Consider the following 16191-nt stretch of genomic DNA (forward strand, 5'->3'; position numbering starts at 1 on the left):
CATAAATTGTATATTCTATGAAAAAATGAACAAAATTTTTTATAATCAATTAAAAATTGGACTGGCTGGTTATACAGTATACTCCACAGTCAGTATGTTGAACACTATAATCACATGCAATGTGTGTTACAGATTTTTTATTACAAATACTTAGTCAAGATTTCATTTCAAGTAGAAGGCTGGTTTTGGGTTTCGACAAAACGTTAGTATGGATGAAACAAGAAAGCTAATAATTGTAAGGTGTTAGTAGTAAAATGTGACCTGAATGTAACAACAGAGATCAGAATATGGTGGGCAAAAGCCTTGGAAAATATGACGCAAAATCATTTTAAAAAAATTAGCATGTCAACATTAATAAGGCAATGCATTACGTGCTCAGTCCAGCAATGGAAGTGACGGATTGAGATGGAAAAGGATTCAAATCATCCTGCTAGTGACTTTTTCATCTCAAACTAGGCTCTAGATAAAAAGTGTAATTAATTGAAATAATACACTCAATGTTACAAATTTGATCACAATATATTTTCCACATGGTCTCATAGATAACACTAAAGCCAGCACCCCTCATCGAGACATCGGAATTAGCCCGGAAAGGCGAATTGGTGCCTAAAGAAATAAGTGAAGAGGAACCATGGACAGAGCTAACTACCTTAAAAAGTAGTGCTGGTGACTTGCCTGCAAATCATTGTTTAAAGTTTCTGCGAATAGAAAATTTTGCCGTACAGAAGGGGGAAAATTGAAATACCAGGCTGCGCTAAACCTGAAGGGTTTGTTTGGCTTGGAAATAAAAAAGGGTCAATTTTACAGTAGGTCTTTAAGGTCGCAGTGGAAGAAACTGACTGGTCACCATTGACTCCGAGGAGGAAAAACCAACATTTTTACATACCACGCATATATTAGCCTAAAATTGTAACTGATTCTCTAAAATATAGTTTAAAGTTTAACATAAAAAATGCTTAGGGCTATAATTAGCCAGTAGACGAATTCTCTCACCAAACTCGAGCGACAAGAACTAAATTGATGACTGAACAATGAACTCTTGTAGGACCAAAATCAGATGACTGTAAACCCTGGAAAGTCCTTATTCAAGAACAGTATAAATAATCAATTACAACCCAAAAGTATTTAAATTATATTATCACTGAATATATAATTTAAAGCTTTTTTTAATGAGGGTATTTGAATTACGAGGTTATATGAACCCTCAAGGTGCCAGTGTTTAAAAGAAAAACCATTATAATTATGTTGGGGGCAGGGCTGCTGGATTCAAACCCAGAACTTACGGCTTACAGCGATGAGCGCCATATCAACGACTAACCCGTTGTAGCTTCCAATATGGACAATTAAAAATTAAACCTTAAAAAATGTAACTTCAAAAATTAATATGTCAGGACCCTCAAAGTGCCAGTGTTTAGAAAAAAAAAACATTTGTAAGTATGTTGGGTTCAAACGCAGGGCTGCTGGATTCAAACCCAGGACCTATGGCTAATAGCGATGAGCGCCAAGTCAACGACTAACCCGTTGTAGCTTCCAATATGGATAATTAAAAATTAAACCTTAAAAAATGTAACTTCAAAAATTAATATGTCAGGACCCTCAAAGTGCCAGTGTTTAGAAAAAAAAAACATTTCTAAGTATGTCGGGTTCAAACGCAGGGCTGCTGGATTCGAACCCAGGACCTATGGCTAATAGCGATGAGCGCCATGTCAACGACTAACCCGTTGTAGCTTCCAATATGGATAATTAAAAATTAAACCTTAAAAAATGTAACTTCAAAAATTAATATGTCAGCTTTCTATCATCAGAAAATTAATTAAATAAAAATTTTTCAATTAATAATGTAAATATTTTGAAAGAAAATTGTTCTGATAACAATTCAGCTGTTCATGTGTTTTGATATTGATATTTTTGTTTTTGCTTGAATGTGTAATTATAACAACAATGCATTTTTAAGAAAATTAGTCAATAATTTAAAAAAAAATGAATAAAACTACTTACATAAAGTCTCTACGAGTTGGCTGGAGTTACGTAATAAATTTCTTGTTCTTATACTTGTACTTGTTTATGTTAACAATGAAAAAACCGATTATGTCTTGATAAATGAACATTTTTAATTATTGCCGAAAACTAATTAAAAACTGTTGATAATGATAATTAACGAAAGGGATACGAATTGAATTCAACATTAGAAAGAGAGAAAAACTTAGTGAAACATATGGCTTTCAAGGATTATTTGAATAGACTTTATACTTGTCAAAAAATAAGCAAAGCTTAACAATCACTGCCTCTGCCTTTATACACTTGGATTTATTGTACATAATCAATTTTTCGGGTTATTTAATCTTTTTTTAAATATAATTTATCAACATTTTAAATTTGATTGCAAACAAATAATTTGGGGCCTATTTGAGAAAAAAAGGTAAAAATTCTCTGCCTCCTCAATTTAATTCGTTAAGAACAAGAAGTTTTCAAAAGGTACAATATCTAGCCATATAAACCACCCAAACTGCCATCTGTCTTGTAAGTATATTTAATTAAACATTATTAAATTATTTAAAATTGGTTATTTATATGAATCCATATATGTATTTAGTAATCATAATTAACCTTATTAATTGTTTTGATTTAAGGGGTTAAATTTGGTCTTTATCTAAGGTCTTGTTTGAGATGAATTTACATACGTATGTATATGGATTAATATAATAATTACAGAAATAATTACTTCGCTAACAGCTCCCCATGGCCACTTTATAAGTCAACGATTATCAAATCCTGATTAAACGATGTTTAAAAATATGGTAAAAAGAGGGAAAATTGGAAAAGTTGTATGTTGAGATGAGGAGTTGGTGTTAGAGTGGATCAAAGTTGTGATAGCTCAAGTGGTTAGAGTATTAAGATGAAGGTCGTGGGTTCAAATCTCTCCCGAGCCACTAGATTTTTCACTCCGCAGAAAACTAGAGTCCTTATTAAACTCATAATAATTCCTTTATTCTCTTACTTTCCTTAGACATAATCTGCTCATTGCCTTCAATTTCTAATAAAAAGTATGATTAATAATTCATATAATATTCATAATTCATTTAATAATTATAGAACTACTTACTTCGCTAACAGCTCCCCCATGGGCACTTCTTAAAGCCTAGTACGCACTGGAATTCTGTCTCGGATACATGTCGCAGAGTCTTTACTCAGCAATATTGTCGCTCTGAAAATCGTTTCGCATCTAGTTCGAGTCTGACCCATGTCAAGCGAGGTCACACTCTCAGAATGAGTGAAAAAAGAGCTAACCAAAAAGCCACCACGTTGGTGGATTCGTGAGATGTTCAAGGATCGGAATAAGAAGAAGAATAAAAATAACTTTATTCTGGGACTGGTGTCCCCTAAGAATAATTTACATGAAATAAATAAAGGAACTTCCTTCTATGAAATTAAAAGTAAAAAAAGATAGAAATCTTGGCACAATGTATACCAGTAAGGCAGGCCAGAAGAGAAAATTACGAGAATATTAAACAAAACTAACGAATGTTAACGTGAGGTCTCTGCTTGGAGGGAGAGGAGGTGATTATACAGGTGTGATTTAAAGGAGGAAAATGAGGCAGCGTGATGAATAGAAGGGGGAAGGGAGTTCCAGAGTTTAGGAGCTCAGATCAGAAAGGATCTTCCGAAGGTATGGGTTGTATGTTGCGGAAGGATAAGGTCGATTGGGGATGAGCGGGTCTTACGAGTGTGATGTGAAGAGTTGAATTGGATGGATTGGATGATGTAAGGAGGACGACGAGCGTGGATGGACTGGAAAAAGCAACCTAGGAAATACTGTGCATGGAAGGAGGGGAATAGCCAGGAAAGTTGGGAATACAACCCCGACACCTGGGATCCCTGTGGGGTGTTGTATATAAATATTACGCAACAATTCATAATACACTTCAATCGCGCGTTCCCCCCTCCAAGAGACCACCGTATGCCACACAGCTATAATCGAAGAAGGGAAGTATAAGGGAAGATACAAGGAGTTTGTGGGTGGAGAAAGGTAAGAGAAGCCAGGACTGAAGAAACAGGCTGAGGGAGGCAATGCAATGGCGGGAAATTTGGGAAATGTGAGAATGCCAGGAAAGGTTTTGGTCAAAGACTACTCCTAGGTTTTTAACTGAAGAACAGAAGGGGAGGAATTGAGGAGTTGTCTGGACCCGATAATTATGGCGGAGTATTTGGTCGGATTGAGGACTAGGGAATTTTTATGTGCCCATTCATTGATGGAATTTAGGTCTTTTTGGATCTTGAGAATGGCCGAGTGAAGATTGGAAGGGTGGAAAGATATGTATATTTGGGAGTCATCGGCATGTAGGTGATAGTTACAGGACTGGATGGAGTCCGGCAGGTCATTGATATAAATGGAAAAAAGGATAGGAGAGATGCTAGAGCCTTGGGGCACCCCAGATTTTAGGGGCAGGAAGGAGGAGGTAAGGCCATTGGGAAGGGAGACAGCTTGATGGCGATTGGTAAGGTAGTAGTGGAACCAATGATGGTCCTGGTGTAGAAGGAAAAAGGTTCGAGTTTAGAGAGTAGAGAAGAGTGAGGGACAGAATCGAAGGCTTTGGAAAAATCAAGAAGGACAAGTATTGTAACTTTCCATGGTCCATTGCTTAGTGGAGGTCACTGGTAATTTTTATTAGTGCTGATTGGGTGGAATAACCTTGGCGGAAGCCAAATTGGAGGGGGTTGAGAAGATGGGACTGTTCAAGTGCCTGGAGACTTGTGCTTGGACTAATCTTCCTGGGGGCTTGGACAGGTTTGAGAGGATGGAAATGGGACACAATCTTCTTGACACACCGAGATCCAAGTTCCAAAATTTTGTTCGGATGAGTCCAGTCAACTTCGAATGTCTTATGTAAATGGTTGGACCACACATTTCGAAAAAGGAGACGAATTTTAGGGTGCCAGTTTCTGCTACCGACAGGCTAGCAATCACTCTCCGTTTTCTCTAAGTCTAACTTCATATTTTCAGACTAACTCAGCCACATGTCTGGTTTCTTTCTCCTGAAAAAAAAAATCACAAAAACACAACACACCAGATTCAAGACTCACGTCATGGAGCGTCCCGGATGCAAGAAAATGAATCCCAGACTCAGCTCTGCAACAAAGAGTCTGAACGAAGAATCCCAGTGTGTACTAGGCTTAAGTCACTGGGAATCCTGATTACACAATATTTGAAAATATGGAAAAATTGGAAAGGTTGTAGGTTGAAATGAGGAGTTGGTGTCTGAGCGGATCGAAGTAACAATAGCTCAGGTTAGAGCAGCAGCGTATCGAGCAGAAGGTCGAGTGTTCGAATCCCGCATGTGATACTATCTTTTTCATCTCAATCGAGACCTTAGATAAAAAGTATAATTAATTAAAATTGTTAATTTCCTTATATGGCATGACTAACTGAGCTCTATTATTAAACATGTCTTCCAAGCCTTCGAAATTAACTTTTTCACTCTGCAGAAAACTAGAATTCTTATTAAATCCCTAATAATTTATTTATTCTCTTACTATAGCATTATTTTTTTCACTTTTCTTACACTTATCTGCTCATTGCCTTTAAATTCTAATAAAAAGTATAATTAATTTAAATAATTAATAAGGTCAATTATGACTACATATATGGAGGATTCATATAATAATTACAGAAGTATTTACTTCACTAAGAGCTCCTTCATGGCCACTTTTTAAGTCGCCAAGAATCGAATCTTGATTAAACAATATTTAAAAATATCGCAAAAAGAGGGAAAATTGGAAAAGTCATAGGTTTAGATGAGGCATTGTGTCAGAGTGGATCAAAGTCACAATAGCTCAAGTAGTTTGAGCAGCGGCTTATTGAGCAGAAGGTCATGGGTTCAAATGTCGCTTGTGACACTAGCTTTTCACCTCAACCAAGACCTTAGATAAAAATTATAATTAAAATTGTCTTCTCAAGTCGCCATTCTCTTTGACACTAGCTTTTCACTCTGAAGAAAACGAGTTGATTCAGTTTGAAGAAAGCAGTTCTTATTAAATCCCTAGTAATTCTCTTATTATAGCACATTTTTTCACTTTCCTTAGACTTAAACTGGTCATCGCCTTCAAACTCTAATTCATTCCTGTATTAGATAATATTATTAATATATTAGATAAAGTATTTACTTCACTAAGAACTCCTTCATGAGTTATGATCTTAAACTAAGAGATTTCTTCCTATATTAAGTTTTCAATAATCTTGCACTTATAAACTTAAATTAATTTTCCTCAATACCTATAAACTTTTTGCCCACATTGCTTATCCAAACGCATACCCCAAGTGTTCAACACTTCTCTAAAGCTTTAATCTTTTCCTTCAGAATTGCAGGGACAAGACTACGGGATTTGCTTCCCTGCACAGTAAGTTCTGCTTCTTCGCAAGGTTGAAGTTTTTACAAATGACATTAACAATTTCCTTTTCTTTCCTCCTCAAGACACCAATTCAAGATATTTCTTTCTTTTTGACAAGAGGATCCATGGTGATCTTTGATTTTATCAAATAATTTATAGTTGTTCAATTATTAGTTTTTTTATTGTAGAGGAATAGAAAATATATTCTAATTATCAAATCCACATAATCTTTTTCCTTCAAATAAATATTCTCTAAGTAGAGAAAGAACATTTATTTTTATTAATAATATTAAATAATATTAATGTTTTTGTAGTTATAAAAAAGTTTAAATTACCAATTGAACCAATTTACTATATGTCATATTGGGAAATAACCAATACACAGATGTAGGAAATATTTAAAGAAAAGTTTGGTTATTTATATTACAAATGTGGAAGAATTAGACAAATGGAATTAAAAGAATGGATGAAAATCCAGAGATATTTTGTTTGGTGTAAAGATCAGTGGACTGAAGTTGTTAATATGCATCCAATCAACTTGTTTAATTCCAGTTCATTAATTGAGCCAATGTTTCTACAGTCAATAAAAGACGAGTAACAGTGTTTCAAAGAAAGTTCTGACAATTGAGTATTTTTCTGATGACTTTTACACCATAATATTAAGTAATTTTTATTGTACAGGAATGGAAAATATATTCTTAGAAGAGAAAGAACTTGTATATTTCAACAAATATTTAGTACATTATTAAAAACAATAATACAAAAGTTTTTGGAGTTATTTGTTAAATAAAGGAAAGTTCATTTCAATTGACCTTGTTAAAGCACATTGAAGCTATATTGAGTTAAAAAGAAGGGACACCAAAACTGCCAATTTCTGCAAATAATTAAAACTTGGTTCATATTTAAATTAGTTTGTTTTCATTGTATATTCTTATAAGGTTAAAAAGACAACAGCAGGTTCTCACCTGTAAAATTCTTAAAAAAATATATAGAAAATAAGCCAGTAATTTATATATAATAGCAGCGTTGGTGGCCCCAACGGTATAGTTTTTACCTTAGGCTCATCACTGTAAGGTAAAGGTCCTGGGTTCAAAGTCAGGAGCCCTGCATACGACCCCAACATACTTACAAATGGGCTTTTTTTTTTTCAAAAACACCGACACCCCGAGAGTACATCTAACCTCGTAGTTGAAATGCCCTCATTAAGTTAAAAAAAAAAAAAAATTATAGATATTCATATTGTGTTTTGTCATGAAAATTGAGAGTGAATGTATTTATTAGTGTAGGCATGTAGTGTGAGAGGGCCTATGGAATAGCGAGTACCTCATTACCCTACAATTAGTTTAGTTAGATATATAATATGTGTAAAGGGTGAGGAATATTGAGTACTCCACTACTCTAAGAGAATCGTGTGTATTTATAAGTGAGAGTGTGAGTATGTTTCAATTTAAAAATTGATGCATTGAGGGCTGAAATGACCTAGCTGTTGACAACCCTTGGAGCCTAAATTCAACCGTGGGACGGGTAAGACCAAGACTGCATAATTTATTAATTTGTATGTATATTTTTTTTCCCACAAAATCAGGTGTTTCTGGCAGGCAGCGAGAATCACCCACCTTGGGTTTTGGCTGTTCAGGGTCAGACGTCAGTCTTATCCGTCCTTCCACTGAAGAGCTGTCAACAGCTAAGTCATTTCAACATCCAAACTCACTCACTCTTAAATACATTTTTTCCTATTTACATAATATTAACTTAAGGTTTTCAATTGTTCCCCCCTTGTCACCTGACCTTATATTACTAGTGTAATACTCTACCTCTTTTTATCCAATGCTTGAATTTTCCTCTATTATCTGGCCTCCTAACTACTCTCAAATCCGCAGTATCGAAACAAATCAACATTGATTTCTTAGATACTTGTTTTTGAACCACAATTTTGATTACAACGATGATTTCACAATGTCAATTTTGAATATTGAGGCAAGAAGAACTAGGTCTGACTGTGTTGTTAAAAAAAAAATTAATTTCAAATCCTGACCTATTTTCCTATAAGGTTCGATGTTTATAAACATAAAACTCATAATTTTTCATTATTTAAAGTACCTCATGTTGCAACAATAACTGCTAGTTACTCTCTCCCATAAAAATTAAATTAAATTTTGCCCCCCTTTATTTATCTTACATAATATTTTGTATTGTGTATATATCCTATGTTTCCAATATTTTAAATGCTTTATGTATAACTTATAATTATAACCTATAAGGTTCGATGTCTGTAAACATAAAACTCATAATTTTTCATTATTTAAAGTTGCAACAATAACTGCTAGTTATTCTTCCCATAAAAATTAAATTAAATTTTGCCCCATTTATTTATCTTACATAATATTTTGTATTGTGTATATATTCTGTTTCCAATATTTTAAATATTTTATGTATAACTTTATAATTTATCTATATGTTATGTATTTTAAAAAACCATCAGCCTGTATTCGTAAATAAATACAGAGAAAGAACAACCCCGCTGAAGATCAAGGAATTGGTCAGTTCGTTTTACAGTAGTTTTTACATCTTTAGACATCACAACCGAACTAGACTTATAAAGGAAAAAAATGAAGAAAAAGCTTGGTACAAAATAAATGAAAATAATAATGTAACAAACAAGTAAAGAGAATATATTGCAAGGACAGAGGAAATAACAAGACCATTGGCACTTTAAGTGTCTCAGGATTGATTCTCTGCGTTGGTTTTGGTACAGGCTTAATTAATAGTGGCATATGTTTCGACTTGTTATAGTTTTAAGGATAAATGGGATATTGTATATATGTGTGGATTAGTAGTTAGATACGAAGAAAGCTTGAGCAATGGTTCTAAGGATTTCATACTGGGGTGACTAGATTCTTTGGACTTCGGATAGTTTGGAGTATGGGGAGGTTTTCTAAGTAAGTCATTTGTCCATGTAAAGTCCCAAATAGTACTAAATTGGAAAGGTGGTATTGCAGAGGATAAAGGCTGTTAGTAATGACATGCAGTGTATACTGAATAGAGGACTAAGGATGGTGCCTTGAGGCACACCCATTTTGACATAGCGGGTGGGGAGAAGGTTGTATTGATATGTACTTTGTAAGTACCTATCGGATTTCATGGTTAAATATGTCAATGGAAGCTGTAGAGTTTTTAGAATATGCACAGGTGCCACAAGATCAAAGGCCTCATGTCTAAATCATACGAGCAGCATTCCTTCCATCGAAAGGAATTTGAAGTTGTCATTAAGTTTGGATACAAAGCTGGGAGTATGAGCAAAGGTTCGAAGAATTTTGGACTGGACTGGCTAAATTAGTTTGGATCGTAAAAGGCAGACCTCAGAATGTATTCTGTGTTATATTTTGATGTCTGAGAATGTAAAAATATAAAGTGAAAGATTCTATGAATAATTCGAGTTTGGGTTCCCTTTTAAATTAGTTTATTTACTTTCGTTTTAAATTATTACAGCTAATGACGGTCTTCTTTTAAGAGATTTTTTTAGAAATTTGGTTTTTGTAATATGCTACTCCCTCTTTCACGTTAGATTTTTATGTACACAAATTAATATATTATTTATATTTTTTATAATATTATTGCTTGTAGGATTTTTATTCTTAAAAAAATTAGTATTAATTTTTTTATAAAAATTAATTATAATGGGATTTAGCGCGTGAGATGTTGTCGTGTGGTGCCCGTGACCGGCAGCCGGGACTCCGCAGTTACACGTCACGTCTGCCGAATCGTCTTCGTCGACTGTTATAAGCTGTTGCTGCCTGCTGTACGAAGGGCGTCTCGGGGGTGGCTCTCGACCCTTTTCTTGCTTATAATGACAGTCACGCTTATAAAATGACTTTGAAAAGCTGAAGGCAGATGCGCCGGGACAAGCGGTCATGCTGTCGTCACTCGGGTTCTCTTTGTAAAGTGTTCTCTTCTCTTTTCCTAGAAGATTTTAACAGTTTGTAGTCATGTTCGCAGTCACCGATACACAGAGTAAGTCATTCTTTAATTTTGTCAATTTTTTTTCGGGAAAAAATGTTTGTTTTTTCAAAGATTTACAAGACCGTCTCAGTCTGTGCTAAAGCTGCAAACAGCCTGGTAGTTTGGCATACTCATACTTGAGTTATTCCAATCTGTATTTTAAAAAAAGAAAAACAAATAACTTAATAATGAATTTTATTTCAGAGATAGGCGTCGGATTGGCCGGTTTTGGCATATTCTTCCTTTTCCTAGGCACCCTGCTCTTATTTGATAAAGGCCTGCTAGCTATTGGAAATGTAAGTACCAGTATGGAACTTTTAAACATTAATTGTAGAGTACTGCGGTAGCCAAGCGGTCAGTGTGATAGACTCTCAGGCCTCGGTTCTAGACCCTGTAGTCATGGGTTCGATTCCCACCGTCACCCCTGGCCTTTTTTTATGCAACCCTTCCCCCCGAAAAGAATACGCACCACATATGAGATATACATTCCTTTGCTAACATGCAAAGTTCATAAGGCTGTTAAAAAACAAAAAAAAACATTAATTATCAAAACCATAATTCTTGTGAATAAGCAGTACATAACATGATGACATGTTTCATCCGCACTTTGAACATCCTAGTACACTTTTTATTTGTTTTTTTACAGTTGTATGTTGGCATATCTGGTATAATTTCACATTTTATTCTGAGATTTATTCTATTCAGTGTATGTTCGCATTGAAAAAAAACAGCCCTCCGCCGTACATCAACAACAAATACAAACCAACTTCCATTCAAGTCAAATACAGTAATCCCTTAACATTCGCGGGTGTTTGGTTCCAGAAAACTGCCTTGAATGTTAAATCCGCAAATGTTTAGTCTATCTTCCCCTATGCTGTAAGGAGGGATACGTTTCATGAAGTCAAAAATTGAGATACAATTCAGAACTAAAAAAAAAGTTTATTCAAAAATAAAGTAATGGAAGGCATAAAGTGTTTGAACATGTTAATTGTTTTTGATGTGCAAGGAAAGAAATAAGTATTAATTGTTTGCTGTTCTGCCGAAAAATAATTTATTTAAGAATTTCCACATAAGGATTTGAAACAGCCTTGACATCCCTTTTAAACTTAAACTTCGATTTGAAGGTGGGTCGAAATCCATTGCTTTTTTTAATAAGTTGGTCCCTCGAGGTTAACATTTCCCTGAGCAGTTTTGAAGGAAAGCCTGCATAAAAAAAATTAAAAAATGTAACGTCCAAAATTTTTATTCGTTCACCGAGGGTCAGGACAGTTTTTTTCCGTTTTGGAAGAGGAGCCATTTCGAGACACAAAATCCACGAGAGAAAAAAACAAAATGAGAAGAAAGAAGGAACAGCATGTTGAAAGCAGGCAAAAGTTTTCTGAGAGTGAAAATTGAGCAGACATTCTGGACAGTGGCAGGAGAAGCAGCACATTTTTCAAAGCCCTCAACTCTTCAAAAAAAGTTATACTGACTCTTTGGTGGTCTTCATTTGGGGTGATATATTACGGCTTCTTGAACCCCGGCAAAACAATGCCAAAACGTATTCCTCTCAAATTGAAGCAATACACTAGAAATTGCCATTATTAATTAAGGCCATCTTCGGTCAATCGGAAAAGGCCAATTCTGTTACATGACATCGCTTGGCCTCATATCTCTTATTTAACAACATGAAAACGGCCGGACCTTGGTTATGAGGTTCTGCCTCAGCCTCCGTATTCTCCAGACTTATCGCCCCTCGATAACCATTCAGACATCTGGACGTTTTAGAACATAAAAAATTTATTGATCAAAAGTTAGAAAATGCATTTACAGAATTTTTTTTATAATAAAGACTAAAAATTTTGTTCAGAGGGTATAGAGAAGTTGGCATTATGTTGGGAGAAGTGTATTAGAGTGATGTAGGGTATTTTAATTAATAAAAAAAAAAGTAAAATAAATTATTTAATGGATTTTATTTTACAACCATAAGCCTGCATTATTTTATGGAGAACACAATAATATTTGGTGTGTGTTACCTATAGTACCTATAGCACACTGGTGAGTCCTAGTTTTACAGCTTCTCACATATCCACATTAATTTTTAACTGATTTTAAACTAGTTTTTCATTGTTAAAGAATTAGAAAATTTACAAAAATGATAATTTTTTGCATTGTTTTTCAGATTCTTTTCATTTGTGGTCTCGCATGTGTGATAGGTCTGGAAAGGACGTTTAGATTTTTTTTCCAGAGGCACAAGGTAAAAGGTACTGTTTGCTTTTTGGGGGGGATTTTCGTCGTCCTGTATGGATGGCCGATTACGGGGATGATCGTTGAAACTTACGGATTTGTGTTACTTTTCAGGTAAGAATATTTAAAGCATACAATTTTTGTATTAATATAATAAATTGTATTTACCTTTCAGCGGCTTTTTCCCGGTAGCGATAAACTTCCTTAGAAGGATCCCGGTGTTAGGAACGATCATGAATCTTCCCGGAATATACTCTGTAAGTGAATTTATAGCATCAGCCTCCTCAGGTCAAGAGTGCCCAAAAATTTAACAAAACACAAATTTTTAAAAACAAACAAGCAAACTAGCTAGTTATACCTGGTGTGTTTCTTCTGTGATAATTGAAATGGAATTGAGGCATCAAGTTTGTTACAGGTGGTTGATTGGATAACGGGCGATTCTAAAAGAGTAACTGTCTGACATAATGCAGTAAAAATGATATCTACATTCAAGTCATGTTGTTAGTTTCGTATTCCTAACCGCTAACGGGATAAACTTTTATAAGATAAAAGGAAAGTTTACGCATATACCTATGTGAAAGTGAAAAAAGGACAAGTTTTCTTTTTCTAATTATTATACATACTATTATGGATTGTTATGTGCCATGTTCATATTGAACATGCACGTTTTATTGTGCTCGGTCCTTCAAGCACTGGATACAGTTATATTATAAAGCAATGTACAGTTTTAATTCATAATTCAAATGATTAAAACTTTTTATAATTCTTATTGTAATTTATTTTAATTAATAAAATCATTTTCTTTTTCCAATAATTTACTACCATGTGTCTGTACATTTTTGTTATATTATTGATTTTGATGAGTAAACATTGAGATAAAAAAATGTATAAAAATCATTAACAATTTTTTTGTTGATTTTTAACGGATCCTTGTGTATTCTCATATGAACAGGTTAAGTAGTGGAGAGGCAAAAAATTCCACGGTGATGTGGTCTTGCCTCAGCTGTTGATGGCGTAAAATCTCCCTCTTACCTGATGTGTATCGACTTTCATGGAAAATTCACTAATTTTCGTGACGTAGCTTGACCAATTAATTAAGGTTTTTAGTTGAGATGAAAAGTCAGTGTCACGAGCGGGATTCGAACCCACGATCTTCGGCTAGATACGCCGCTGCTCTACCGCTTGAGCTATCGTGACCTTGATCCACTCGGACACTAACTTCTCATCTCAACCCCACCTTTTCTAAATTTTCCCTCCTTTTTGCCATTTTTCAAATGTCGTGCAATCCTTAATTAATTGAACGATATTAATTGGTCAAGCAGACCACGAAAACTAATGAATTTAATAAGTTAAAATGAAGTAAACCTTCGCTAAAGCTCTCCGTGGCCATTTTATTTGTCACTGAGAATCAAATAGATTACACATTTGAAAAATGGCAAAAAGGAGGGAAAATTCAAAAGATGGAGTTAAGATGGGAAGTTATTTCCTGAGTGGATTGAAGTCACGATAGCTCAAGTGGTAAACCTGCGGCGTATCAAGCCAAAGGTCATGGGTACACAAAAGGATCTAAAATTAAGAGTACAAATTTTGACCTTGCATAACCTCAAAAAGTTGCGATCTATGCAAAAGAAATGTTTACAAAGGGTGTATGTACATACATATTCTCACTCAAGAAGCACCAAAGGCCTGTGAATCCTCCATTTTCAAATCAAAACTGATCTGATAATCCCTTAGAAAAAGTTCTGGGAAAACAACCAGATGCGTGAGGATAAAGGTGATCAAAGTCAATGAACAAGCTGACAAACTAGTAAAAACAAGTAATGTTCACACCCCTTGAACCAGAACTGAAAATCAAGCTAAAAGTGTAACTAAACACATGGAGGAAGAAATTACTAAAGAATGAACAAATTCACCAGGGTAGCCTAGTCTTTAAGGCATGCTAGTTGTTCATCCGCCAGTGGTTCTGGGTTCATTGGCATAGTCTATGGTTTTTTAATTGAAAATTATATGAAAAGGTCTTGTAAAGTGTTTTGACCCCTTGTCCATAACACCCAATGGATAGTTGGATGTTAAATCCTCCTTTACAACAGGAAGTACCGTTGGAGCCGTGATGGCCGAGTGGTTAGGGAGTGTGACTTGTATTTTCCTAACTAGTGATTCTAGGTTCAATTCCCATTACATTTTAAATGTTTAAAATATGTAAAACGTCTTGCAAAGTGTTTTGACCCCTCGCCCACAACACCTAACAGGTAGGTGCACATTAAACCCTTGTATTTTCCACACTGGTGGTTCTGGGTTCGAATCCAAACACAACTCATCAAATTTCAATTGGTTAAAATATGTAAAACATTGTGTAATGTGTTTTACACCCTCGTCCACAACACCCAATGGGTTTTGGTCTGTGAACTCAGGTTGAACCAGCACAGGGCCACATATTGCGTCTGTCTCCACTTGCTGGTTTTTGATTTATTCAAAGCTGCACCCCCAGCAACAAGCGATGGACCCAATGCTATTTAAACCTTTCTCAAAGTGACAGACAGTTCCTTACTGAAGATTGCACAATGCCAAAATGCGTTTGAATACTTGAAAACCCGCAAGTGGAGATAGACCCAGTAAGTAGCCTTGTGCTAGTTCGACATTGACCCAATGGGTAGCTGAACATTAAACTTTCCCGTATAAAAGTTTTCTTTTAATAGATAACTGTGTTGAGGACTATGGTAAGAGAGTCCAACTTATGTTTTTTGCACTAGTGGTTCTGGGTTCCAATTCTGCCAATTGTAAGATTTTAATTTGGAAAAAAATCTGGTTTTGACCCCTCATCTGTAATGTCCTCCTGCTATCAGAAATTACTTTACCTAATGACATCATTAAGATAGATTGTCTTATGCAAGGGTACGTCAGTCCTGACTTCCAATGGGTCAAATAAATAAATCATTGAAAGGTAAAGGTAAAAAAGGTAAGGTCCTGGGTTCAAAGCCAGTAGCCCTGCATTCGAATCCGACATACAAATTTTTTTTTTTAAACACCACCACCGCAACGGTTATACAACCTCATAGTTGAAATACCCTAATTAAAAAATAAATAAAATAATTAAAAAAACTGAAATGAAAAAGGAGATAAGCTGTAACTTCTACAAAATTTCAATTATTTTCTGACCCAAAGCCTTCAATAGTAAGTTAAACTTTTAAACAAATTTTATCAAAATCGGTCAGATCGTGCACATTGAATTAAGAGCTTTGTAATATCATCTTGGAATATCGGCATGTCATTTCTGTCTGAAAAAAAAAATAAATATGCCTACTGTTAAAAATGAGAAACCATCTTTAATTATAAAGCTACGACTAGGATGAAGTATGAGGCAGTATAATTTAACAAACAAAAAAAATTTTAATTATCAATTCTTAGATCTTACCAAAAGCGGCGCTTTGAACTCAGGAAATATCGAGGCATGATAAAAGTTAAGAATACAATAACACCTTTATACAATTATAATCCGTGTTAATATCCGGATGAAAAGGTACAATTCACGGCGAAAAGGATATAAACAATAAAAAATATTTTTAAGGTTTATCATTTGTG

The 16191-nt window shown here is 34.7% G+C and overlaps 2 protein-coding genes across 2 annotated transcripts in view; one reads left to right on the forward strand and one right to left on the reverse strand.

The window, feature by feature from the left end:
• Window positions 1-2370, reverse strand: part of LOC106670436 (band 3 anion transport protein) — a 239046-nt gene extending 236676 nt beyond the window's left edge. Inside the window, exon 1 of the mRNA XM_024228293.1 lies at window positions 1999-2370. The gene's annotated coding sequence lies outside the window, so the exon portion shown is untranslated. The remainder of the gene's footprint in view (window positions 1-1998) is intronic.
• A 7758-nt stretch (window positions 2371-10128) lies between these two features.
• LOC106670846 (vesicle transport protein GOT1B) lies at window positions 10129-13141 on the forward strand. Its single transcript, XM_014401532.2, has 5 exons — window positions 10129-10398; window positions 10591-10682; window positions 12548-12726; window positions 12788-12869; window positions 13028-13141. The coding sequence occupies exons 1-5, from the start codon at window positions 10374-10376 to the stop codon at window positions 13070-13072; spliced, it is 423 nt and encodes a 140-aa protein (XP_014257018.1). The 5' UTR covers window positions 10129-10373; the 3' UTR covers window positions 13073-13141.
• Window positions 13142-16191: the final 3050 nt, after the last annotated feature.

This window comes from Cimex lectularius, unplaced genomic scaffold, assembly GCF_000648675.2.
Source record: "Cimex lectularius strain Harlan isolate CLEC.00 unplaced genomic scaffold, Clec_2.1 scaffold1, whole genome shotgun sequence".
Taxonomy (NCBI): domain Eukaryota; kingdom Metazoa; phylum Arthropoda; class Insecta; order Hemiptera; family Cimicidae; genus Cimex; species Cimex lectularius.

Excerpts from the sequence above, each read along its gene's own strand:
- LOC106670846 (XM_014401532.2), top strand. The coding sequence starts at position 10,374 with ATGTTCGCAGTCACCGATACACAGA. Across the intron at positions 10,399-10,590 it reads CGCAGTCACCGATACACAGA|AGATAGGCGTCGGATTGGCC; the intron begins GTAAGTCATTCT and ends ATTTTATTTCAG. Across the intron at positions 12,727-12,787 it reads GGATTTGTGTTACTTTTCAG|CGGCTTTTTCCCGGTAGCGA; the intron begins GTAAGAATATTT and ends TTTACCTTTCAG.